The sequence below is a fragment of the Salmo salar genome, chromosome ssa01 (assembly GCF_905237065.1).
Source record: "Salmo salar chromosome ssa01, Ssal_v3.1, whole genome shotgun sequence".
In the NCBI taxonomy this organism is placed as follows: domain Eukaryota; kingdom Metazoa; phylum Chordata; class Actinopteri; order Salmoniformes; family Salmonidae; genus Salmo; species Salmo salar.
This window is the reverse complement of record NC_059442.1, coordinates 10753796-10781643: the sequence shown is the minus strand read 5'-3', so window position 1 is coordinate 10781643 and position 27848 is coordinate 10753796. Positions and strand designations below refer to the sequence as shown.

The 27848-nt window shown below is 42.0% G+C and overlaps 1 protein-coding gene across 3 annotated transcripts in view; it reads right to left on the bottom strand.

Annotated features, from left to right (window-relative positions):
- Positions 1-2487: 2487 nt before the first annotated feature.
- Positions 2488-27848, bottom strand: part of LOC106611855 (brain-enriched guanylate kinase-associated protein) — an 83290-nt gene continuing 57929 nt past the window's right edge. For 2 of the 3 annotated variants that reach the window (XM_014212492.2, XM_045714228.1), the window contains 3 exons: positions 10567-10674; positions 9777-9860; positions 2489-5564 (listed from right to left, as the gene is read on the bottom strand). In XM_014212492.2, the coding sequence (XP_014067967.2) occupies positions 3981-5564; positions 9777-9860; positions 10567-10674 (1776 nt within the window). In that variant the 3' untranslated portion in view covers positions 2489-3980. Of the gene's footprint in view, positions 5565-9776; positions 9861-10566; positions 10675-27848 lie in introns of all 3 variants that reach the window. The other variant, XM_045714229.1, reaches the window with a different exon arrangement.

Below are 27848 nucleotides of genomic sequence, written 5' to 3'. Positions count from 1 at the left end.
TTAAGTAAATAAACATACAGCAAAAATATAGAAACATGCATCAAACAACCAGCTGCCCTGTTGTTCCTTGAAAAGTAATTTGTCGTACGGAGTCTGAGGTAGAACAGGACAGGTGGATATTTATTCAGGGGTCAAAATGAAAGAACATCAACTTAACCAGGATAAAAATATCAATAGTAATGATTACATATATTTACATTTTCTTATGTTACATCCACAACAAAAATACTCTGTCTATGGGGGTCATAATCTCGGTCCCTTCTGTACAGTAGTTAAGATTGAAGTACTGTTGCTCTTTAGGGAAACCATCAGGTCTGTTCACAATGTCACCTCTGCAAAAACGGACACAAAGAACCAAAATGGACGCCTGGTGGAAGAGCTACAGTTACGCTAGCGCACAGAGGGGAGGCGTCGCCTCTTTGCCCTCTCTGTCCCTGGCTTCAGCAGTGTTTTGGAGGTGTTCACGTCCCCCAGATGGTATCCTGAGACCAGGGCATGAACAATGTATCTCGGTCATAAAGTTTTGGGGGAAGTTTATTCCCAAAATAAATCGCCACAGTGAGAGGACTTGTCAGAGCAAGAAGTGCTTTCTTTTGGTTAGAGATCAATGTGGCTGCTGATCAATGTTCAAGATTGTAGAGTAGAAAACCTGGCTGGTATATTAATGGTCTGAATTAAATATTTTTAACAACATACAGGGCCTAAAGAAAGTCTACACCCCCTTGAACTTTTTTCACATTTTGTTGCGTCACAAAGTGGGATTGAAATAGATTTAATTGTAATGTTTTGTAATTGAGCTACACAAAATACTCCAAAATGTCAAAGTTAACATTTTTAATTCTACAATTTTTTACCAATAATAATATGCAACAACTAAAATATAGTCATTGCATAAGTATTCAACCCCTTTCTTTAGGCAAGCCTTAATTAGTTCAGAAATAAAATGTGGCTTAACAAATCATAAGTTGTAAGGACTCACTCTGTGTGAGATGATTTTAAATGACTAACCCTTCCTCTGTCCCCCATATAACATCTGTAAGGTCCCTCAGTCAAGGAATTTCAAGCACAGATTCAACTACTAAGACCAGCTTTTTGAAAGCCTCATAAAAAAAAACACAGTGATTGCTATATGGGTAACAATAACAAATCAGACATTGAATATATCTTTAAGCGTGGTCAAGTTAGTAACTATTTAGTGGATGATGTATTAAACCACCCAGACACATCAACGATGCAGTCGTCCTTTTGAATTGAGCTGCAGGACAGGAAGGAAACTGCTTAGGGATGTTACCATGAGGCCATTGGTGATTTTATAACAGCTACAGAGTTCAATGGTTGTGATGGAAGAAAACGGACGATGGCTCAACAACAATGGAGTGACTCCACAGTAATGACCTACAGTCGAAGTCAGAAGTTTGCATACACCTTAGCCAAATACATTTAAACTCAGTTTTTCACAATTCCTGACATTTAATCCTAGTAAAAATTCCCTGTCTTAGGTCAGTTAGGATCACCACTTTATTTTAAGAATGTGAAATGTCAGAATAATAGTAGAGAGAATGATTTATTTCAGCTTTTATTTCTTTCATCACATTCCCAGTGGGCCAGAAGTTTACTTACACTCAATTAGTACTTGGTAGCATTGCCTTTAAATGGTTTAACTTGGGTCAAACGTTTCAGGTAGCCTTCCACAAGGTTCCCACAATATGTTGGGTGAATTTTGTGATACAGTGAATTAGAAGTGAAATAATCTGTCTGTAAACTATTGGTAGAAAAATTACTTGTGTCATGCAGAAAGTAGATGTCCTAACCGACTTGCCAAAACTATAGTTTGTTAACAAGAAATTTGTGGAGTGGTTGAAAAACGAGTTTTAATGACTCCAACCTAAGTGTATGTAAACTTCCGACTTCAACTGTAAATTACAGAGTGAAAAGAAGAAAACAAATATACAGAATGAAAATATTCCAATACATGCATATATATGTACCAAGGCACTAAAGTAATATTGCAACAACAACAAAAAACACAGCGAAGGAATACAGTTTAGGAAAATCTATTGCAAGACTTGAAAATGGTTGTCTAGCAATGATACCCAACACCATGACAGAGCTTGAAGGATTTTGAAAAGAATAATGTGCAAATATTGCACAATCCAGGTATGCAAAGCTCTTATGAGAGTTACCCAAGAAGACTCACAACTGTAATCACTGCCAAAGGTATTTCTATCACATATTGACTCAGGGGGGTGAATACTTATCAATCAAGGTGTATTAGTATTTTTTTTTCATTAATCAACAACAACAAAAACACTTTTGAGATGAGAATATTTTGTGTGGATTGTTGACCAAAAAAAAATACAATTATATCATGTTTAATGTCACTTTGTAAGACAATAACATTTGATGAAATCCAAGGGGGGTTGTAGACTTTCTATAGGCACTGTATACATATACATACACTCATATATATATATATATATATATATATATATATATATATATATACACACCACTGTCAGACTTGTAGTAAAGGAGTAGACTAGCTACTGAACAGAATTAAGGCAAAATGTACTTACTAGTTGTTGGGTATTCATGAATTCAAGCAACAGCATTGAATTCATGCTCTTTTCCAATTTGGGCATTAAAACGTTGGGTGCTTTGGGCCAAATTCCTACATGAAATATTCATACAGAGTAACACTAGCCTGGATACATGGAATATTGGACAACCTGCTGTGCAACTTTTTAAATCATTTATCTCTTGTCAATGTCTGCTCTGTGGGTGTACTTTCCTGCCAATCATATTGTAAATATATTCCTTTATATTGTTAGTATTAGCGGCAGGAAAATACCCCATATTGCGCCACCAACTTTACAGTTGTTGTATTTACATGTATACTATGTCTTTGATATTGTGTTACCGACAGTATATGTATTTTAAATCTGCCTTTGATTTATCTAATTCCAATACATGCTGAATTTATTTCTCAGACGTGTTCCTCCTAAGTATAAATATGCTAATTGAGTGAGAGAAAGGAACATTTATTTCTGTCGTGCCTCTCTAATGTTCAGGAGCTATCCATGACTTGCCGCCTAGAAGAACCAGTCCATTCATATATGCATAATTAACATGCAGTTTGTCGATGAGAAAATGAGGCCTTGGAAGCAGGACATCATATACATAATGGATAGCCTTTAGTTGGTGTTATGCCATGCTAATGAAGTTCTAATAGTCAGTCTGTTGCCCAAATGAATGGGACGTGTTATGCTTGGTACTAAAGGATACCAATGTGCTTGGTACTAAATGGCATGTTTTACTGACATACTTCAAATGCTAATAGTATATGTAGAGTAGTTACTGCCTCAATACTGTCATTGTTAAGGGATAATTTGATTTATGAGCCTTCCACAAAATAGCTTTGAGCTTGCTGAATGGCTGTCTGAGAGACTAAGGGATGATATACTGTAAGAAACGGTACGGAAATCTAGTGGCTGTTATCTCTGATAACTACACCGCATCATGACATAAACAAACAGCCAAAACAACAACAACAGCTGTGTAGCTTCTCATACAGCTTGAAACGTGCCTTCGCCGGATTACAAGAACATCTCACATCCACACCAACTGTGTGTTTGCCACAGGAAACATGGAGACCTACACAATCATCATGCATAAGAGGAGAAGCTGTTGGTAACACTACTTCAAGCCGGCAGGTATAATGCTTTATTACTTGTTGTAAGCACGTATGAGCTTTCATGTCTTATTACAAGGTTTACAGTTTGTTAAGTCCTTTTATGAAACACATTTTCAAAATTGCTATCATTTAGTCATTGAGATAATATTAAGAATTTCTAAGGGGGTCATACGTGCTTATGACAAGTCTTACAATGCATTATAACTGCATCATAATGCATTATAACCGCATCATAATGCATTATAACCACATCATAATGCATTATACCTGTCAGTTACTGAGCGGTTCAATTCAGGAGGGTGCCGTACAGCTGGGCCTTGGTCAGACTGTCCTTCCTGCTCAGTCCTGTTCCTGTACTTCCAAATTTTTGGTATTGTTGAGAACTCTTTTTGGGAAGTGCAGGGCTAGGGCTGGGCCTCATTCTCTCCCTCTGGTAGTGCTGCAGACTGGAGGCTTCCAGGGAGCTTTGGTGGTGTACGGACTCAGCTGAGCTGTTGGGGCTCACGTCCACGTATTCCTTGTTCATGCTCCCCCCTGCCGCTCCAGCAGCCCCACTCTCCTTATCCTTAAGGCTCCCTGAGAGGAACTGCAGGCTGCACTCTGAGTCCTGGCTGTCTACCTTGGCTCTGTACAGGGGCGGGGGATTGTCCGGCTTGCCCCGCAGGCCCAGGCTGGGGTGTTTGGGACTGGGACTGGGGCTGGGTGAGAGGCCACCACCGGCGGCAGCAGCCAAACACTGGTCCAGCACATGGCTGTGGAGGAAGACATTGTCGTCCCCCTCCTGGAAGCTGCTGTAGAGAGGCCCAAGTTTAATCTTGGCCGGGCCCATGGCAAAGTGCTGCTCGGAGAAGCTGTAGGGAGACACACGGCCCGGGTTGCGGTTGAAGGAGTACGAGTTGATGTCCTCTACGCTCAGCTGCCTCCAGCGTCCAGTCAGTTCCTCCTCGGTGGGGACACCCATGCTGACCATGCTGGCCTGACTATCGGAGCGCTCCGCACCCCGGGGTCCTCCTCCTCCTCCCTGGGCTGAGCCCACGCTGTGTGACGATGTGATAAGTGGCGAGTGGTACGGCTCACTGTAGCCGCAGGATGCTGTGCATACGTATGCCGGTGAAGAGCCACCGCTGCCTTTCGCAGGGTTGGGGGAAGGCGGCATTGCCATATGCTGGAAGCTGTGGGACTTGGGGAAGACACTGTGGCCAGGAGGGCTGTCCTTCTCATAGGAGGAGGTGCTCTTTCGCTCGCCGTAACCCCCATCCCGCCAGTCCATGTAGAGCCCCTGGTGGGAGGAGGACATGGTGCTGCTGGGGCCACCGCCGCAGCCTTCCCCGCCCTTCTCGTCTTCCGACGCCTGACTGAAGCTGGAGTAGGAGCTAGAGGCCCTCAAGGAGCCCACGGCAAACTCTCCATGGAAGGAGGGGGCCCCGTGATGGGAGAAGTTACCCGAATGGAAGGCTTCCTCCTCGGGGTTGGAGTCTGTGGAGTTCTGGGCCTGGAGGAGGAGACCCATGGGGCGGGCATGGACGTCCACGCTCTGTCTGCGCTCCTGCCAGCGCTCGGGGCAGTAGAGGGCTGTGTCGCTGCAGTACAGGTCCGATGTACGGTAAGCTGTGCGGCGCTGGAGGCTTTCGGTGCCGCCGCCCACGCTAGTGGGCACAAAGTTCTGGTCATGGCCCTCATCCTCCAATGGCTGGGGGCTGGGCGAACGGGTGTTGGGGCAGCTGCTGCCCGGCTCCGGCTTCTCTAGCACCTTGGCGATGACGGCGGTGGGCACAGCATCAGAGTAGGGCGAGTGGCACAGCGCCATGGTGACGCCGCGGCCTTGCTTCTCCATGTGGGAGCTCACCCGCTCCTGGAAGTCAATGGGCAGCTGGAGAGAGAGACGTAGAAAGGGGCGTTGAGGATAAATATTAAAAGACAGAAAGAAGAAAGACATGGATAGACAAACATGAATAAATGGGAGTTCACTGAAGAGAAGTTGATTCAGAAATGACAGCAATAAATAACAGAAAGGAGGACTACTACTCTAACAAAGCCATGTTTCAGCGATTTTTCCAGCAAAACTTTATCGACAACGAAACATTCCTTAATTGACCATGCTGTCTGACAACCACTATCATATTTCCGCATACATATTCACAAACTCGCCATTATGGAATGCTCGCCACATCCACACAGTTGTTTTATCAACCATGTTCCCTAGGCTCCAATCTAGAGTTTGAGTTTAGAGAAGTAATTTATCCTCGTGTGTTTACTCAGTCCAGCTCGGAGACCCGGTGGGACTTTCGCAACCCCTCCGCTCCTGTGCTTTATCTAGGAGCTTTCTTCTTATACCTCAGTTGTTAACTTCGCTGAGTTCTGGGTTACATCCATCAGCATGGACACAGGTACATCAATACACACACACACACACACACACACACACACACACACACACACACACACACACACACACACACACACACACACACACACACACACACACACGCGCGCGCGCAAACACACACAACTCCCTCCTCGGCTAACATTACATACAACTGTCCCCTCTGCTAACATTACGTACAACTGTCCTCTCTGCTAACATTACGTACAACTGTCCCCTCTGCTAACATTACATACAACTGTCCCCTCTGCTAACATTACGTACAACTGTCCCCTCTGCTAACATTACGTATGACTGTCCCCTCTGCTAACATTACGTACAACTGTCCCCTCTGCTAACATTACATACAACTGTCCACTCTGCTAACATTACGTACAACTGTCCCCTCTGCTAACATTACGTACAACTGTCCCCTCTGCTAACATTACGTACAACTGTCCCCTCTGCTAACATTACGTACAACTGTCCCCTCTGCTAACATTACGTACAACTGTCCCCTCTGCTAACATTACGTACAACTGTCCCCTCTGCTAACATTACGTACAACTGTCCCCTCTGCTAACATTACATACAACTGTCCCCTCTGCTAACATTACATACAACTGTCCCCTCTGCTAACATTACATACAACTGTCCCCTCTGCTAACATTACATACGACTGTCCCCTCTGCTAACATTACGTACAACTGTCCCCTCTGCTAACATTACATACAACTGTCCCCTCTGCTAACATTACATACAACTGTCCCCTCTGCTAACATTACATACAACTGTCCCCTCTGCTAACATTACGTACAACTGTCCCCTCTGCTAACATTACATACAACTGTCCCCTCTGCTAACATTACATACAACTGTCCCCTCTGCTAACATTACATACAACTGTCCCCTCTGCTAACATTACGTACAACTGTCCCCTCTGCTAACATTACGTACAACTGTCCTCTCTGCTAACATTACGTACAACTGTCCCCTCTGCTAACATTACGTACAACTGTCCCCTCTGCTAACATTACATACAACTGTCCCCTCTGCTAACATTACGTACAACTGTCCCCTCTGCTAACATTACGTACAACTGTCCTCTCTGCTAACATTACGTACAACTGTCCCCTCTGCTAACATTACATACAACTGTCCACTCTGCTAACAGTGCATACGACTGTCCCTTGCTCTCTGTGTCTCCTCTCCCCTGCTCTCTGTGTCTCCTGTCTCTTCCCTTCCCTTTCTTCCCTTCACTATCAAACACAGAGCTACAGGTAAAAAAAAAAGAGAGAAAAAGTACCCAAAGTTGCTTTTTGGTTGACAATAGACACTCGGCAGAAAAAAAACATTATTGTTTGAAGTACGGAGCAACAGTTGAAGTTGGAAGTTTACGTACACCTTTGCCAAATACATTTTAACGCAGTTTTTCACAATTCCTGACATTTAATCATAGAAAAAATTATCTGTCTTAGGTCAGTTAGGATCACCACTTTATTTTAAGAATGTGAAACGTCAGAGTAATAGTAGAGAGAATGATTTATTTCAGCTATTATTTCTTTCATCACATTCTCTGTGGGTCAGAAGTTTACATACACTCAATTAGTATTTGGTAGCATTGCCTTTAAATTGGAGCAAGGAGCCTTCCACAAGCTTCCCACAATAAGTTGGGTGAATCTGTAACTGAGTCAGGTTTGTAGGCCTCCTTGCTCGCACACGTTTTTTCAGTTTTGCCCACAAATTTTCTATAGGATTGAGGTCAGGGCTTTGTGATGGCCACTCCAATACCTTGACTTTGTTGTCCTTAAGCCATTTTGCCACAACTTTGGAAGTATGCTTGGGGTCATTGTCCATTTGGAAGACCCGTTTGCGACCAAGCTTTAACTTCCTGACTGATGTCTTGAGATGTTGCTTCAATATATCCACATCATAATTTTCCTGCCTCATGATGCCATCTATTTTGTGAAGTACATCAGTCCTCCTGCAGCAAAGCACCCCCACAACATGATGCTGCCACCCAAGTGCTTCATGGTTGGGATGGTGTTCTTCGGCTTGCAAGCCTGCCCTTTTTTCCTCCAAACATAACGATAGTCATTATGGCCAAACAGTTCTATTTTTGTTTCATCAGACCAGAGGACATTTCTCCAAAAAGTACAATCTTTGTCCCCATGTGCAGTTGCAAACCGTAGTCTGTTTTTTTGTGGCGGTTTTGGAGCAGTGGCTTCTTCCTTGCTGAGTGGCCTTTCAGCTTATGTCGATATAGGACTCGTTTTAGTGTGGATATAGATACTTTTGTACCTGTTTCCTCCAGCATCTTCACAAGGTCCTTTGCTGTTGTTCTGGGATTGATTTGCACTTTTTGCACCAAAGTATGTTCATCTCTAGGAGACAGAACGCGTCTCCTTCCTGAGCGGTATGACGGCTGCGTGGTCCCATGGTGTTTATACTTGCATACTATTGTTTGTACCGATGAACGTGGTACCTTCAGGTGTTTGGAAATTGCCCCCAAGGATGAACCAGACTTGTGGAGTTCTCCAATTTTTTTCCTGAGGTCTTGTCTGATTTCTTTTGATTTTCCCATGATGTCAAGCAAAGAGGCACTGTTTGAAGGTAGGCCTTGAAATACATCCACAGGTAGACCGCCAATTGACTCAAATGATTTCAATTAGCCTATCAGAAGCTTCTAAAGCCATGACATAATTTTCTGGAATTTCCCAAGCTGTTTAAAGACACAGTCAACTTAGTGTATGTAAACTTCCGACCCACTGGAATTGTGATACAGTGAATTATAAGTGAAATAATCTGTCTATAAACAATTGTTTGAAAAATGACTTGTGTTATGTACAAAGTAGATGTCCTAACCGACTTGCCAAAACTATGGTTTGTTAACAAGAAATTAATGGAGTAGTTGAAAAACGAGTTTTAATGACTCCAACCTAAGTGTATGTAAACTTCCGACTTCAGCAGGTATTTTTAGCAGCCTGCCTACCCCATTGAGAATTGAGTGGGGAAGCAGGTGAGACTGCAGGGTTAACACGCGCCTCCAACATGCCGTGTTCAGCAGCTTTCCTGAGGGGGCTCATCTGCAAACCGATCAATTTATCTGGCTGGTAATTAGCAGAGTTAAGTCCCAATGAGAATCATGCAGCATCCCTTTGATCGCGCTCAGCTATATTCACCGTTTGTTTTTTGTTCTTTTTCACACGGATTCGTCAATTCTCTGGAAATGGTCATTGACATTCTTCACTAGTACTGCGTCTCACGTTTCAGTTGACTCGGAGGGACGTGCTTTCAAAAACCAATCACTGTTATTTCAGTATGAAAATATGAGTGTGATTATGGACAGCTGAATGAGTCAATCGATAACAACCGCTGTGGTCCCTGGTATCTTACTGTATTTCAATAACTCCTTCAATTTCATGCTGTAGTTGCATAGCTACTTGGCCCATATATGCATGACATTACGTTGAAAAAATCGTCCCATGTTTGTGAGGCATTTCTAAGAGAATTTATGAGAATTTTTGCTCATGCTTCACTTCCTACTTCCCCTTTGTGTGGACTAGATGTTGTTGGAGACAGGTTGTCCTCTGTTGTGCTCAGTTGTATGGTCAAATCAACAAGGGGAAAATTAAGTGGCCATCAAGAGCCTGACAGAAGAGCATTTGAGACAGGGCTGTTTGTTAGCGGTCAGTGAGTGTAGAGCAGATCAGAATTCACCTCAGATAGCTTGTGGCCTCTGTGGTGTGACTTGGAGCACTGTAGGAGCTGTGCTGCCAGGTTACAGTCCTTTCTGTACAGGTCCTGGCATGGGAAAGATAGACACTGTTGTTGAGTCATAGGTTGGGGTGCCATGCAGACGTAAGAACAGTATTAATTATAATGGGAGTAACTGACTTAAATCTATTTCAAATAGGTTACTACAATAATTACTTTGCAGTTATATACAAATACATTTAAATTCCATGTAATTGCATGGTATTTGTACATCAGAGTAGAATGGGACCAAACAGTAATTTCAGCATGTGGCGTTCGCGTACACAACAATGCTTGACAAACAAAAAACAATGTCCCCAAAAGTGATATTACAAATTGATTACTAGTCTATATCTGTTCTTCCCCCTCATGTCTCTTGTGACAACCCCAAAAGTTGACTTCCATTTAAAGTTGAGGGTCTCACAAGGCAAGCCTCCGCTTAGAGAGAACACAATCAAAGGAACAAACACACTATCAATTACCGAACAAATCCATCCGCCCAGAAAATAAATTGTGCTCGTTTTTCTGATCAGGCCCCTATCGATTTGAGGGTCACTACTGTACATCTTACTCTAGCACTTTAAAGAATGAAGAAGTTGTGATGATGAAAATGTACAATGCGATTTTTACGTTCATGTTAGAGTTGGCACGGATGGCAAGGCCATCACCAGGCATTGGTCTAATTGGGTGTGTCGTTTTTTCAGTGAATCACTTCAAAAACTCATTTTTGCGCAATGGCTGGCTATATACTCACATTGTCCTCTCTGAGCTTTTCAATGGTGATCTTGGCCTCCATGAGGTGATTGTTGAGGACGATGATCTCTCGACTCAGCGCTCTTTTCTCATCCTCATGGTGCTGGGACTAAATCAGACGGGAGAGGTGGAAAGAGGAGAGAAAGAGAGGAAATTAGGATTTGAGAGACCAGGAAGAGGGAGAAGGGGAAGTGAAAGGAGAGGTGAAAGGAGAAGTGAAAGGAGAGGAAGAGAAATTCAAAGGAAAGCAGGAGAAAGCAAACGAGAGAAGAGGTGGAGAGCAGCCAGTCAGTCAGTGTTCACGCTCTTTCTCTGCCAGTAGCAGGTCGTAATTAAAGGAAGATTACATTGGCCATGGCCCATATCAAATCAATTACGCTGCCAGGGTGAGAGAAAGTAGCAATCTTGGAGTCCTGAGAAATTAAAGCTTCTTGTATTGCGGTTGCAGTGACTGTCATTTTTTGACCCCGAAACCTGACACCTTAGTATTTCCTGTGATTTAGCCTCAAACAATAAACGGTTACTAAATGCTTTCTCCCCTCACCCAATAATTTTCAACATCCTGTTGTGTGGCAGGATTTGACAAAGGATGCATCATCAAGTCCCCAACGCACAATAGTCACAATTGTTTTGAAATACAGGGGTGGGAGATAAATTAAATAGAAGTCAATTAATGTCAGTTTAAGCAATAGGTTGATATTGATATCCAAATCCCTTCTGTAAGCCTCTTATTAATCAGCTCTGTGATGTTGCTTTGGCAGTCTCATTCATTCCTATGACGTTCCACATTGTAATCATATTTCACTCTGGTTGGTCTTTGGTGGTCTCATTCATTCCTATGACGTTCCACATTGTAATCATATTTCACTCTGGTTGGTCTTTGGCGGTCTCATTCATTCCTATTCTCAAATAGGAAATGAACACTAGAACGGCTAAAGCAGTCATTATGACTGGTCAATTTTTTTTATTACTCTGCCATTTTTTAAGTCTTTGACTTTTCCTAAATAAGTCTCTATAACACACTGTCAGTGTTAGAATCTTAATTTCACAAACAGAACCAGAGTTATAACCAGTTTCAGGAGTGCATGTAATTTTTCTAATGGTTTTCCCCTGTTGCCCCCCCTTCTCCCGACAGTAGGGCTTGCTCCGCTCATTCTTCCGACAGTTGAAAGTGCAGTGTACAGCTAATAATTTCCCAGATAATTGCCTCGAACGTGAACATGAACTATATCGAAACTAATTTCACACATACAGTGCCTTCGGAAAGTATTCAGACCCCTTGACTTTTTCCACATTTTGTTACATTACAGCTTTATTCAGAAATGTATTAAATTGTTTTTTTCCCCTCATCAATCTACACGCATAATGACAAAGCAAAAACAGGTTTTTATAATTTTTTGCTAATTTATAAAAAATAAAAAAACTGAAATATCACATTTATATGAGTATTCAGATCCTTTACTCAATACTTTGTTGAAGCACCTTTGGCAGCGATTAAAGCCTTGAGTCCTCTTGGGAATGAGGCTACAAGCTTGGCACAGATTGTGTAGATTGGGTAGATTGTGTATATTGCTTAGGATAATTTTTTTATCCATTAGAATAAGCCTGTAACGTATCAAAATGTGGAAAAAGTCAAGGGGTCTGATGAGGTTGATGTTATTATGTAATCACCAATTGTGAATGAAGAACAGGGCGGGCTGTGTGTAAATAATGCCGGAAAAAGTATAATTTTATGTGTTTTCATTTCAGGCTGTTAGGCAACAAATGGTGAACATTTTGAAAGAGGGTGGTGACTTTCTATACCCACTGTATATTCATCATAATGCCATTATTGCTTTCGTGCTGAGTTTCACTATTTATCAAGAACACTTGGCGCTTATAATGTTGTTTATGCTACTGATGTTTTCATCATTTGTACACTTGACCGTGCGTCTTGGTGGTTGGGGTATTTCTTTGTATTTTTTTGTTGTTTTAAAAAGGAGCTGTTACCGTGTTCCAAACATATGCATTCGGTTTCATAATTCTAACAAAGACACTCCACAAATAAAATTGATTGAACCCTTGACTTGTTTTGTTTTTTGTTTTTACATGTAGCCTACAGTAACATAAACTAATGAAAATGCTATTGTGTTATTTAAAATAAAATACAAATCGTATTCTGTTACCCAAGGCCTTCATAAACACAACCAAATTATTATTTTTGTAGCGTATCTGAAATGTATTGATAATACTGTTAGAATGTTGCAGTCAGAATGACTGCTCATTAGCTTGTAGGGGTCCCCCGAGGCCCATCACAAACTACTGTATTTTTTTGAAAATCATGATGAAATTGGCAATTGTAGGCCTTTTTTAGACCTGTACATACCTCCTGTAAGACCCTATGATCTGTGAACCGTACATGATACAGACAACATCTTGGTGTCATTATCCTCCTTAGTGTGCTCTAACATATCGAATATGTCTAGATTCTGAAATACACATGTTCACATTAACCTCTAAGAGGTTAACATTTTCAAATGTGAAAGGAATGTAGAACATAACACAATAGATCTGGTAAAAGATAATACAAAGAAAAAAACCCAATGCATTTCTGTTCAAAATGTTGAAATCAGGACTGCCTGAATGTGCCTAATTTGTTTATTAATAACTTTTCATGATCAAAATTGTGCACTCTCCTCAAACAATAGCATGGTATTCTTTCACTGTAATAGCTACTGTAAATTGGACAGTGCAGTTAGATTAACAAGAATTTAAGCTTTCTGCCAATACCAGATATGTCTATGTCTTGGGAAATGTTCTTGTTACATACAACGTCATGCTAATCACATTAGCCTACGTTAGCTCAACCGTCCCGTGGACGGGACACAGATCCAGAAGAAGTTTTAATGACCTGTAATGTCAATTTCTATATAAAATGGGTCATATCATTAAAAGTACCAGAGCTCACTCTGAGATGTTTGAACAGTATATTTTTACGAACAATGTCTAAAATATTAGACATTGTTTATTAGACCAAAAAATAAAAATCATGTTGAATAAATTAATAACAAATCACAGCTCTTCTTTAGGATTGCGAGTTCCCTTTGAATCCATTTTCCCATTCACTGTGTTTTTACAAACAGTATGTCTTAAAACAACCGCTTCACAGCACAGTATTGGTTTTGACTGACAGCTGTTCTGAACTTGAACACCGCTTGCGACAAGATGCCTCCCTCCCTCCTGCTAATTGGGCAACTTTTGCACATTATTTGTTGTCTGAGTGAGGGAAATGCTGTAAATAAAGAAGACTCTATGTATTTTGAAAGATGAGACGTTAAGGATTACAATAAATACTGCTTTGATGTCCTACAAGCAAGCCAAACATCCATTAGTCCAAATGTGCACTTCACATGTCCATATCATAAAACTCATGTCATATACAGTACAGTGTCAACGTTTATGATCACTATGTTTGATGTAAAGTTATAATATGACATAGCGTCATACTCTGAACAGAATGAGCCTATGTTTGTTGTATTGTGAGAACTTTGGCGGGAACATACATCTGAATGCACAAGTCGTGACTATTCTATGCACACCAAAATTACGATCTGCTTCTCTGAATTGCCTAACACTGTAAGATCATATTTTGTAACTTCGCTAGCCATGTTGGCAATAGAACATGCTTTCAAATCGATGTCCACCCGCTGATTGCGATTTATAATGGACCATTTTTGGAATGTGTAAACATCGTGTAAAAGTGGGGATGCAGAGCTGTTTTCAAAAGAATACAACTTAAAGTGCGCTTGCTCTAGTTCCTCAATAGCACAGCTAAGAGAACTTAAAATAGCACCTTACAGTTGAAGACTCTTCTTTGAGTCATAAAATTGCATTGAAATGACATAGAAACTGTGTACACTTTGGAGAGGTGTGTGTCCACTTGGAGACTCCAGTTAGACCTCTCACTCAAACCCTTGTCATTTTATTGTCTTATGTTACATCTACCCCAAATTCACCATGAATATTCTTAGCATGTTACTGAATTTATCCAGAGTATTTTCAGATTTAGTAATCAACAAATGTGGCGAAAAGCACAGTAAAAATAACATTCATTCCTGTAATCTCCAAACCTTTGCCTTTTGATTGCTACCATGGGCATGCATATGCTTTCCATATTTCTTCTGTAAGAAACATTTCAATGTATCCCTACCCATATAGACCAATTCCCACAAGTGTAAAGGGTTAATGTTTAATAAATGAATGTGGAAAATTGTATTTAAGAATCAAGACATACTCCATATTTTAGAGCACACTATAAGGAGTCTTAACACCAAGATGTTGTCTGTTTCATGTACAGTTCAAAGATCAGAGGGTCTTACAGGAGGCATGTACTATATCTAAAAAGGGTCTAAAATGTCCACTTTCATCATGATTTTCTCAACATTGATTTGTCATACAAATCTATAAAGCTTTTCAAACATCCTTCCTCCCAATTAAGTTTTTATGTGAAAATTGCCAAAACAATCTGATACCCAAAATATTTTCCGCTCCTGCCGCCTTGGAATCACCCATATATGACAAATCTAGAACACTACTGGGTTTATAGATGAATATTGAAAGATTGTATTCTTACATGCAGATGTAATCTATCTCCCTCACTTGTGATATTCTTGTCAATTTGGAGCTAAACTGTGTTTTTCAGTGGGTTTATTTATATGTTACACTCCCAAGGGAACAATGAAAACTTTTATCTCTTGACATCAGATTGACAAATGGCTCATGCACCGTCATTTTAATCAAATCTGAGTCAGCCATTCCTTGCGTAAACCGTGAGATGAGGAAACATGATGAGAATAGATAACACCAACCTCACTCGTAAATTGCTATTGTATCTACATCCAGATTGGCTCTGAATAGACTAAGGTAACAACCAAACAATTTGTAATGACCAAGGTTACATTTTGTCCTCTCTGCTGAATAGAACGCTCCGTGGGTGACAATGAAGCGAGAATGACTCCTAGATTGAGTCGTGTCCTGCTCCATTTCCTACTGTACAATATAACGATGCCGAAGGTCCCATTGACACGAATTGTGACCGACTGTTATTAGGGTCAAAGCACAGGGCAATTAGACGTTTCCCCTCACCTCACCTTCCCATCCAACCACTGCCGCAGGATTTGGCGAAGCGGTTTCCATGACAACCTTTCAAATCAAAATGGTACCCTGTTTCGCACAAACCCAACGGATATTGATTCCTCTCGCCGTATTATGTAACATTCTAATGGAATAGTAAGATAAACAAGGTCGGTTCTTTGTCTGACTTCCGGGTTCTGTTTTCCTGTAATGATTTTGAGAGGAGAGGGTTTAATAAGTACAATTGTGTATTGGGTGAGAAATAAACTGGTTTCTGAATGACTGCGGTATCATGATTTCCCCATGCCGTTTATGGCTGTCTGTCTCCGCTGAGCTGCTATCTTCTCCAGGCCAACACTGAAGTTGGGGAAGGACGTTTTTAGTTTATTTTACTAGGCAAGTCAGTTAAGAACAAATTTGTATTTACAATGACAGCCTAGGAACAGTAACTGCCTTTTTCAGGGGCAGAACAACATATTTTTACCTTGTCAGTTGGGGATTTCATCTAGCAACCTTTTGGTTACTGGCCCAATGCTCTAACCACTAGGCTAACTGCTGCCCCAAGTTGGGGACGGGGAGAGAAAAACCAGATTATATAGGCTTCTGTGGAAAAAAACACAATTTCTAACCTTAAGAAAAAAGGATTTCAACCATTTCATAAATAATCACCTGCCCTAAAGTTTTAAATGATCAATCGGTAAAATATTTTGTGAAATGTCTACAAGTCCCTAAAGGAGAGGGCTGGCCATATGTGACACAAAAGTCATTTAATTAAAAGTTTGATGTGCTTCAACTGAACATTAGGTTTTCTTTAGATTTTCTTTTCCCCTTTTGGCACAATTTAAATTCTTAGGGTGAGAGACAGTAGTTTTTGAAGAAATTAATATCTTTAATCTAGGTCCAGTTTGATAGCTGTTTGAGATATTTCCATCAATCGACGACAAGCCCAGTTAATGGATAAGGGGTAATGCATGCTGGGTAGGTCAAATGGGAAGACGGGAAGACGAGCAAGAGGCTCAGGGGGATAAAAACGAAGGGATGATTTAAGAAGATCAAGTCAAACATTTCAGAAAATCATCAAATCCTCTCTGATATCTTTGGAACCTCGAGTAGCAACATCAATACAATGGAAACTCAACTAGCATGTGACCTTTTTGCTGTACAAAGCAGAATGATGCTTTGTTTTCATTGAAAAGCTTTGACTAATGAGAACACAGTGAATGGCACCTTGAGAAATCTGTGACTCAGAAAACATGCACTTCTGGCATACTAGTGAGCATCGCAGAAATGCAACACACACTGATGAGAACTGTTATTATGGATGAAGTGTCTCTGAACCACCCACTGCAGTGTGAGTAGGGCCGGGAGCTGCCTGCTTAGTCGAGGTCTAGGAAAGCACACACACACCCTCAATCAGAACAGCCTCAATTCCATCGAGGCATGGACTTTACAAGGTGTCGAAAGCATTCCACAGAGATGCTGGCCTATATTGACTCCATTGAAGTCACTTGTAAAATCCACTCCAATCAGTATAGATGAAGGAGAAGAGACAGGTTAAAGAATGATTTTTAGCGAGCACCAGCCAACCAGCCAACTTGAGACAACTGTTGGAACACTGCTGTGTCAACTTGGCTGAAAAACCCAACAGCGTTGCAGTTCTTGACACATACCGGTGCGCCTGGCACCTACTACCATACCCTGTTCAAAGGCACTTAAATCTTTTTTCTTGCCCATTCAGCCTCAAACCTGACAAGTCACCCAGTCCCTGCAGCTGAAAAACATCACCATAGCATGATGCTGCCACCACCATGCTTCACTGTAGGGATGGTGGCAGGTTTCCTCCAGACGTGACGCTTGGCATTCAGGCCAAAGAGTTCAATCTTGGTTTAATTAGACCAGAGAACCTTGTTTCTCATGGTCTGAGAGTCCTTTAGGTGCCTTTTTGGAAAACTCCAAGCAGGCTGTCATGTGCCTTTTACTGAGGAGTGGCTTCCATCTGGGCACTCTACCATAAAGGCCTGATTGGTGGAGTGCTTCAGAGATGGTTGTCCTTCTGGAATGTTCTCCCATCTCCGCAGAGGAACTCTGGAGCTCTGTCAGAATAACCATCGGGATCTTGGTCATCTCCCTGACTAAGGCCTTTCTCCCCCGATTGCTCAGTTTGGCTGGCAGCCAGCTCTAGGAGTCTTGGTGGTTCCAAACTTCTTCCATTTAAGAATGATGGAGGCCACTGTGTTCTTTGGGCCCTTTAATGTTGCAAAACAAATGTGGTAACCTTCCTCAGATCTGTGCCTTGACTCAATCCTGTCTCGGAGCTCGACGTACAATTCCTTCAACCTTATGGCTTGGTTTTTGCTCTGATATGCACTGTCAACTGTGTGACCTTATATAGACAGGTGTGTGCCTTTCCTAATCATGTCCGATCAATTGAATTTACCACAGGTGGACTCCAATCAAGTTGTAGAAACATCTCCAGGATGATCAATGGAAACAGGTTGAAACCTTGGCTCAATTTCAAGTCTCATAGCAAAGGGTCTGAATACGCATTTCTGTTGTAGTTTATTATTATTTTTGGCAAACATTTATACAGTGAGGGAAAAAAGTATTTGATCCCCTGCTGATTTTTTAATTTTAATGGTAGGTTTATTTGAACAGCGAGAGACAGAATAACAATATACACTCACCGAACAGTTTATTAGGTACACATCCCCTTTCACAAAAATGGATCGCTCCTACAGATTAAGAAGGCACACCTGTTAATTGAAATGCGTTCCAGGTGACTACCTCATGAAGCTGGTTGAGAGAATGCCAAGAGTGTGCAAAGCTGTCATCAAGAAAAAGGGTGGCTATTTGAAGAATCTAAAATATAACATATATTTTTATTTGTTTAACACTCTTTTGGTTACTACATGATTCCATATGTGTTAGTTCATAGTTTTGATGTCTTCAGTATTATTATACAATGTAGAAATAGTACAAGTAAAGAAAAACCCTTGAATGAGTTGGTGTTCTAAAACTTTTGACCGATAGTGTAATTTTTCTCAGCAACAGGTTATGATCAATAATATAAGGCTGCACTGAAATCTAACAGTACAGCTCCCACAATCCTCTTATTATCAATTTCTTTCAACCAATCATCAGTCATTTGTGTCAGTGCAGTACATGTTGAGTGCCCTTCTCTATAAGCATGCTGAAAGTCAATTTGTTAATTTGTTTACAGAGAAAAAGCATTGTATTTGGTTAAACACATTTTTTCCAACAGTTTGCTAAGAGCTGTTAGCAAGCGAATAGGTCTGCTGTTAAAATCAGTAAAGGCCGCTTTGGGTAGCGGAATGACTTTGCACTGAAATCTAACAGTACAGCTCCCACAATCTTCTTATTATCAATTTCTTTCAACCAATCATCATTCATTTGTGTCAGTGCAGTACATTTTCAGTGCCCTTCTCTATAAGCATGCTGAAAGTCAATTTGTTAATTTGTTTACAGAGAAAAAGCATTGTATTTGGTCAAACACAATTTTATTATTATAGGTCTGCTGTTTGAACCAGTAATGGCCGCTTTACCACTCTTGGGTAGCGGAATTACTTTGGCTTCCCTCCAGGCCTGAGGACAAAGACTTTCCTCTGGGCTCAGATTAAAGATATGACAGATAGGAGTGGCTATAGAGTCAGCTTCCATCCTCAGTAGCTTTCCTTCTAAGTTGTCAATGCCAGGTTCGTCATTATTGATCGATATCAATTTTTCCACCTCTCCCACACTAACTTTACAAAATTCAGACTTATAATGCTTTTCTTCAATTATTTTTTTTTTAATGTATTAATACGATCGCTCACTATTCGTTGTTGACATTTCCTGCCTAATTTTGGCCACTTTGCAAATTAAGTAATGATTAAAATAAGCCATCTGATTCTATGAACGATGGAGTTGAATTTGTCTTTCTGTCCATAATTTCATTTAAAGTACTCCAAGGTTGTTTTTCCCTCATTCTTTACATCATTGATGTTGGCTTCATAATACAGTTTATTTTTATTTTTGTTGTCACATTATTTCTCAATTAGCATGTCAGCCAGTCAGATGTGCAGTTGTTCCATTCCTCATCAATCCATGGAGCCTTAACAGTTCTAACAGTCAGTTTCTTAACAGGTGCATGTTTATCAATAATTGAAAGAAGCAATATCATAAATTCATCAAGTGCAGTGTCTAGATGCTACTTATTAGTAGCATCAGACCAACAAATATTTTTAACATCATCCACATAAGAGTCACAGAAAAATATTTTTGTGAACTTTGGCTTTCCTGGATATAGCCACTATATTGTGATTACTGTATCCAATAGGTATGGATACAGTTTTACTACAAAGTTCTACAGTATTAGTAAAAATGTGATCAGTACAAAAGGATGATCTTGTTCCTGTAGTGTTTGTAAACAACCTGGTACAGTTGAAGTCGGAAGTTTACATACACTTAGGTTGGAGTCATTAAAACTCATTTTTCAACCACTCCACAAATTTCTTGCTAACAAACTATAGTTTTTGCAAGTTGGTTAGGACATCTACTTTCTGCATAACACAAGTAATTTTTCCAACAATTGTTCACAGACAGATTATTCCACTTATAATTCACTGCATCACAATTCCAGTGGGTCAGAAGTTTACATACACTAAGTTGACTGTGCCTTTAAACAGCTTGGAAAATTCCAGAAAATTATGTCATGGCTTTAGAAGCTTCTGATAGGCTAATTGACATCATTTGAGTCAATTTGAGGTTTACCTGTGGATGTATTTCAAGGCCTACCTTCAAATGCTGTGCCTCTTTGCTTGACATCATGGGAAAATCAAAAGAAATCAGCCAAGACCTCAGACAAAAAATTGTAGACCTCCACAAGTATGGTTCATCCTTGGGAGCATTTTCCAAATGCCTGAAGGTACCACATTCATCTGCACATGGGGACAAAGATTGTACTTTTTGGAGAAATGTCCTCTGGTCTGATGAAACTGAGAATCTGTCTCCGCACCACGTGCTCTCACCACTGGTGTCCCCCAGGGCTCTGTTCTAGGCCCTCTCCTATTCTCGCTATACACCAAGTCACTTGGCTCTGTCATATCCTCACATGGTCTCTCCTATCATTGCTATGCAGATGACACACAATTAATCTTCTCCTTTCCCCCTTCTGATAACCAGGTGGTGAATCGCATCTCTGCATGTCTGGCAGACATATCAGTGTGGATGACGGATCACCACCTCAAGCTGAACCTCGGCAAGACGGAGCTGCTCTTCCTCCCGGGGAAGGACTGCCCGTTCCATGATCTCGCCATCACGGTTGACAACTCCCTTGTGTCCTCCTCCCAGAGTGCTAAGAACCTTGGCGTGACCCTGGACAACACCCTGTCGTTCTCCACTAACATCAAGGCGGTGACCCGATCCTATAGGTTCATGCTCTACAACATTCGTAGAGTACGACCCTGCCTCACACAGGAAGCGGCGCAGGTCCTAATCCAGGCACTTGTCATCTCCCGTCTGGATTACTGCAACTCGCTGTTGGCTGGGCTCCCTGCCTGTGCCATTAAACCCCTACAACTCATCCAGAACGCCGCAGCCCGTCTGGTGTTCAACCTTCCCAAGTTCTCTCACGTCACCTCGCTCATCCGCTCTCTCCACTGGCTTCCAGTTGAAGCTCGCATCCGCTACAAGACCATGGTGCTTGCCTACGGAGCTGTGAGGGGAACGGCACCTCCGTACCTTCAGGCTCTGATCAGGCCCTACACCCAAACAAAGGCACTGCGTTCATCCAGCTCTGGCCTGCTCGCCTCCCTACCTCTGAGGAAGCACAGTTCTCGCTCAGCCCAGTCAAAACTGTTCGCTGCTCTGGCACCCCAATGGTGGAACAAGCTCCCTCACGACGCCAGGACAGCGGAGTCAATCACCACCTTCCGGAGACACCTGAAACCCCACCTCTTTAAGGAATACCTAGGATAGGATAAAGTAATCCATCTAACCCCCCCTAAATGATTTAGATGCACTATTGTAAAGTGGTTGTTCCACTGGATATCATAAGGTGAATGCACCAATTTGTAAGTCGCTCTGGATAAATGACTTAAATGTAAATGTAAATAGTGACCATCGTTATGTTTGGAGGAAAAGGGGGAGGCTTGCAAGCCGAAGAACACCATTCCAACGTGAAGCATGGGTGTGGCAGCATCATGTTGTGGGGGTGCTTTTCTGCAGGAGGGACTGGTGCACTTCACAAAATAGATGGCATCATGAGGGAGGAAGATTATGTAGATATATTGAAGCAACATCTCAAGACATCAGTCAGGAAGTTAAAGCTTGGTTGCAAATGGGTCTTCCAAATGAACAATGACCCCAAGCATACTTCCAAAGTTGTGACAAAAAATAAAGTGGTGATCCTTACTGACCTAAAATGGGATTTTTACTAGGATTAAATGTCAGGAATTGTGATAAACTGAGTTTAAATGTATTTGGCTAAGGTGTATGTAAACTTCCGACTTTAACTGTAGGTTGATTAATAACCTGATCCAGATTACAGGCACCGCTTACAGTGAGAAGATTCCTCTTGAGCGGACAGCCAGAAAGTAGACCTCTCTGTTTACATCACATATACTATGAAGCATTTCACACACATTATTTAAATACTGACTGTTAGCATTTGGTGGCCTATGGCAACACCCCAAAATAATAGGCTTTAGATGAGGCGGGTGAACCTGCAACCACAACAATGTAATAATGCTTGACATAAGATCTTCTCTAAGCATTAAAGGGATATGGCTCTGAATATATACAGCAACACCTCCCCCATAACCATTACTGTCGTTTCTATAGATGTTATATCCTTGTATTGCTACTGCTTTATCATCAAAGGGATTATCTAAATGAGTCTCAGAAATTTCTAATGTACTAGTGTTATCTGATGTTAGCAAGTTATCGATTTCATGAACCTTATTTCTAAGGCTACATATATTACTATGGGCTATTTATAGCCCTTTCCTGGGTAACTTCTCAGAGGTTGACGTAATATGGAAAAGAGCAAACAAAGCAAGTGAAAAAAAAAAATTCAGCAGTCCATTAATCAGTTGTAAGTGTGCGTAAGTGTGTATGTGTGTTTTGGGGTTGAAACTACAAACCCATAGGCTTGGCTCTCTCATCCCTTCCAGGCTTTTGGGTGGGAGGGTGGATAATGGGGCTGTCATAGCAGATGTAAGCAATGTCCCCAAGCGCTCTGGAAGCTTTCATGGCTTAGTTCTTTCCTCTTTTGGAGAACAGCTTCCGGATAGTCCTCGTTGAGGAAGATGTATGTTCCGCTACCTTGTCCTTGAACCTCAGGAACTTGACCACTCTCAGCCTGGGCCTGTCACCTAGGCCGGTGGTGGGTTTTCCAGTCCTGAGGGCGCGCTCAACCTCTTCAGTTTCTCCGAGATAATTTCCCTCACTTTGTCCTCAGACTCCGTCCATTTGGAGGCTCTGCAATTCTGTCCACAACAATGCTGTTCCTTTTTGACTGTGCCTCGAAATAATCCGATTTCTCCATAATTTATATCATAGATTCACATGCAGAACTGATGTCCTCTCTCAATGACTTACAGATTGCTGTAATCTTGCCGTTCTCCTGTTTCAACTCATCGAGCTGACCGTGGGAGAATTGCAAACTGTTCTTCAGGTCCTGGACCTCTCTGGTCAGGTCATCCATTCCTTTATTAGTTGACTCCACCAGTAATTGGACACAACACTTGAAGCTATTTTCTCGCTGTTGTAACAACTGCTTGTAGAACCATTTTTTTATATAAAAAATCCTTCACCTGTTATAGGGAGACACCACTGTCCTGAACGGTACTCCCTCCGGCTTTGGTCTTTGTCATAGTAGCAACGTAGGCCATGCTGTTACTCCTCGCAGTTCCAGACAGGGCACGTTGGAAACAGCAACAAACAGCAGGGATCTAGACAGCCACAAGCCCGGGACAATCCGGAGTCCCAACCACATTGGCTAACCACATCGCGGGCTGCGTTCAAGCCCTCAAGAAAACCCTGCTAGCTTGATATGCAGCTAGGCTAGCTGCTACGCCAAGCAGCTCCTCAGACCCTTGGTCAGCAGGATCCTTGGACAGATAACAGCGGTCCCAGCAACTGATGCCAACCGCGTCACGGGATCCAGACTTTAAAGGTAGCTAGCTAATAACCATACTTGATCAATAGAACACTTAAAACAACAAACTTTCCAAAAAAACAAACAGAGCTCTCCCCCGTTCCGCGTTCAACAAATAAGTGATGCAAAGTGGAATGGGCTGTTCACAGCATGAATGTACCGCCATCCAATCTGCAGCAACTACGTCAGCATGGACCTGTGGAACGTTTCTGACACCTTGTAGAATGCCGAAAGAATTCAGGCTGTTCTGGAGTACCTAATAAACCAGCACGTGCACTGACCCCCCCCCCCCACCTTCTAGTTCTGACTCTACTAATAGTTATGTTATTGAGGAAATGTTTACTTTCTATGCTTGTGATATGTGGCTGTCCCACCTAGCTATCTTAAGATGAATGCACTAACTGTAAATCGCTAAATTACTAAAATGTAAATGTACGTATATGATGTTTTGTATAGACATTATGGACAGTATATGAATAGAAAAGGTGTGTAAAGGAGCAGTAGTAATATCGGATGAGACTTGAATAGAATACAGCATATACATATAAAGTGGGTAAAACAGTATGTAAACATTATTAAAGTGACCAGTGTTCAATGACTCTATATACAGTTGAAGTCGGAAGTTTACATACTGTCACGGCTGTCAAAAGGATCGGACCAAAATGCAGCGTGTTCGTAGTTCCAAATATTTTATTTAACGTGAAACTGAAATGCAATACACTAATACTTGAAACACAAAAACAACAAACCGTGGCGCAGAGAGAAAACACACTACTCAAAATATAATCACCCACAAACACAGGTGAGACAAACATCAACATAAATATGACCTCCAATTAGAGGTAACGAGGATCAGCTGCCTCCAATTGGAGATCAACCCAAACAACACCAACATAGAAATACAAAACTAGAAACTGAACATAGAAATACAAAAACAGACAAACACCCCCTGTCACGCCCTGACCTACTCTACCATAGAAAATAACAACTTACTATGGTCAGGACGAGACACATACACCTTAGCCAAATACATTTAAACACAGTTCTTCACAATTTCTGACATTTAATCCTAGTAAAAATTCCTTGTCTTAGCTCAGTTAGGATCACCCCTTTATTTTAAGAATGTGAAATGTCAGAATAATAGTAGAGAGACTGATTTATTTCAGCTTTTATTTATTTCGTCACATTCCCAGTGGGCCAGAAGTTTACATACACTCAATTAGTATTTGGTAGCATTGCCTTTAGATTGTTTAACTTGGGTCAAACGTTTCGGGTAGCATTCCACAAGCTTCCTACAATAAGTTGGGTGAATTTTGGCCCATTCCTCCTGACAGAGCTGGTGTAACTGAGTCAGGTTTGTAGGCCTCCTTGCTCGCACACGCTTTTTCAGTTCTGCCCACAAATGTTCTACAGGATTGAGGTAAGGGCTTTGTCATGGCCACTCCAAAACTTAGATTTTGTTGTCCTTAAGCCATTTTGCCACAACTTTGGAAGTATGCTTGGGGTCATTGTCCATTTGGAAGACCCATTTGCGACCAAGCTTTAACTTCCTGACTGATGTCTTGAGATGTTGCTTCAATATATCCACATCATCTTCCATTCCCATGATGCCATCTATTTTGTGAAGTGCACCAGTTCCTCCTGCAGCAAAGCACCCCCACAACATGATGCTGCCACCCCCGTGCTTCATGGTTGGGATGGTGTTCTTCGGCTTGCAAGCATCCCCTTTTTTCCTCCAAACATAACGATGGTCGTTATGGCCAATCAGTTCTGTTTTTGTTTCATCAGACCAGAGTACATTTCTCCAAAAAGTATGATCTTTGTCCTCATGTGCAATTGCAAACCGTAGTCTGTTTTTTTTGTGGCGGTTTTGGAGCAGTGTCTTCTTCCTTGCTGAGTGGTCTTTCAGGTTATGTCGATATAGGACTCGTTTTACTGTGCAAATAGATACTTTTGTACCCGTTTCCTCCAGCATCTTCACAAAGTCCTTTGCTGTTGTTCTGGGATTGATTTGCACTTTTCGCACCAAAGTACGTTCATCTCTAGGAGACAGAACGAGTCTCCTTCCTGAGCGGTATGATGGTTGCATGGTCCCATGGTGTTTATACTTGCGTACTATTGTTTGTACAGATGAACGTGGTACCTTCAGGAAATTGCTCCCGAGGATGAACCATACTTGTGGAGCTCTCCAAAAAAAATTCTGAGGTCTTGGCTGATTTCTTTTGATTTTCCCATGATGTCAAGCACTGAGTTTGAAGGTAGTCCTTGAAATACATCCGCAGGTACACCTCCAATTGACTCAAATTATGTCAATAAGCCTATCAGAAGCTTCTAAAGCCATGCACAGGCACAGTCAACTTAGTGTATGTAAACTTCTGACCCACTGGAATTGTGATAGAGTGAATTATAAGTGAAATAATCTGTCTGTGAACAATTGTTGGGAAAATTACTTGTGTCATGCATGAAGTAGATGTCCTAACCGACTTGCCAAAACTATAGTTTGTTTACAATACATTTTATGGAGTGGTTGAAAAATGAGTTTTAATGACTCCAACCTAAATGTATGTAAACTTCCAACTTCAACTGTATATACGGCAGCAGTCTCTAAGGTGCAGGGTTGAGTACTGGGTGGTAGCCGGCTAGTAACAGTGACTAATGTTCAGGGCAGAGGAGGCCGGCTAGTGGTGACTATTTAACAGTCTGATGGCTTGGAGATAGAATCTGTTTTTCAGTCTCTCGATCCCAGCTTTGATGCACCTGTGCTGTCTCCACCTTCTAGATGGTAGGGGGGTGAACAGGCCGTGGCTCGGGTGGCTGAAATCCTTGATGATCGTTTTGGCCTTCCTGTGACACCGGGTGCTGTAGATGTCCTGGAGGGCAGGCAGTGTGCCCCCGCCTGACCACACCATCCTCTGGAGAGCCCTGCGGTTATGGATGGTGCAGTTGCCGTACTGGGCGGTGATAAAGCCCAACAGGATGCTCTCAATGGTGCATCTGTAGAAGTTTATGAGAGTCTTAGTGGCCAAGACAAATTCCTTCAGCCTCATGAGGTTGAAGAGGCGCTGTTGCACCTTCTTCACCACACTGTCTGTGTGGATGGACCATTTCAGGTTGTCGGTAATGTGAACACCGAGGAATTTGCAGCTTTTCACCCTCTCCAATGCGGCCCGTTGATGTGGATGGGGCGTTTTCCTCTTGCTGTCTCCTGAAGACCACAATCAGCTCCTTCATTTTGCTGACGTTGAGGGAGAGGTTATTTTCCTGGCACCACTCTGCCAAGGCCCTCACCTCTTCCCTGTAGGCTAACTAGTCGTTGTTGGTAATCAGGCTGTTGTGTCATCTGCAAACTTGATGATGGAGTTAGAGACCATGCAGTCATGAGTGAACTGGAAGTACAGGAGGGGGCTGAGCACGCACCCTTGTGGGGCCCCCCTTGTTGAGGATCAGCATAGCCGAGTGGTTGTAGCCTACTTTCACCACCTGGGGTCGGCCCGTCATGAAGTCCAGGATCCAGTTGCACAGGGCAGAGTTCAGACCCAGGGCCCCGAGCTTAGTGATGAGCTTGGAGTGTACTATGGTGTTGAAGGCTGAGCTGTTGTCTGAACAGCATTCTTACATAGGTATTCCTCTTGTCAAGATGGGATAGGGCTGTGTACAGTGTGATGGCAATTGCATCAGTGTGGATCTGTTGGGGCGGTATGCAAATTGTAGTGGGTCTTGGCGTTCAGGTAAGGTAGAGGTGATATGATCCTTAACTAGCCTCTCAAAGCGCTTCGTGATGACAGAAGTGAGCGTTACGGGGCGATAGTCGTTTAGTTGAGTTACCTTCGCTTTCTTGGGTTCAGGAACTGGGATGGGGAGAGATTGAATATGTCTGTAAACACTCCAGCCAGCTGGTCTGCACATGCTCTGAGGACGCTGCTATAGATGCTGCCTGTGCCGGCAATCTAGCGAGGGTTAACACTCTTAAATGTGTTACTCACGTCAGCCACGGAGAACAAGAGCTCACAGTC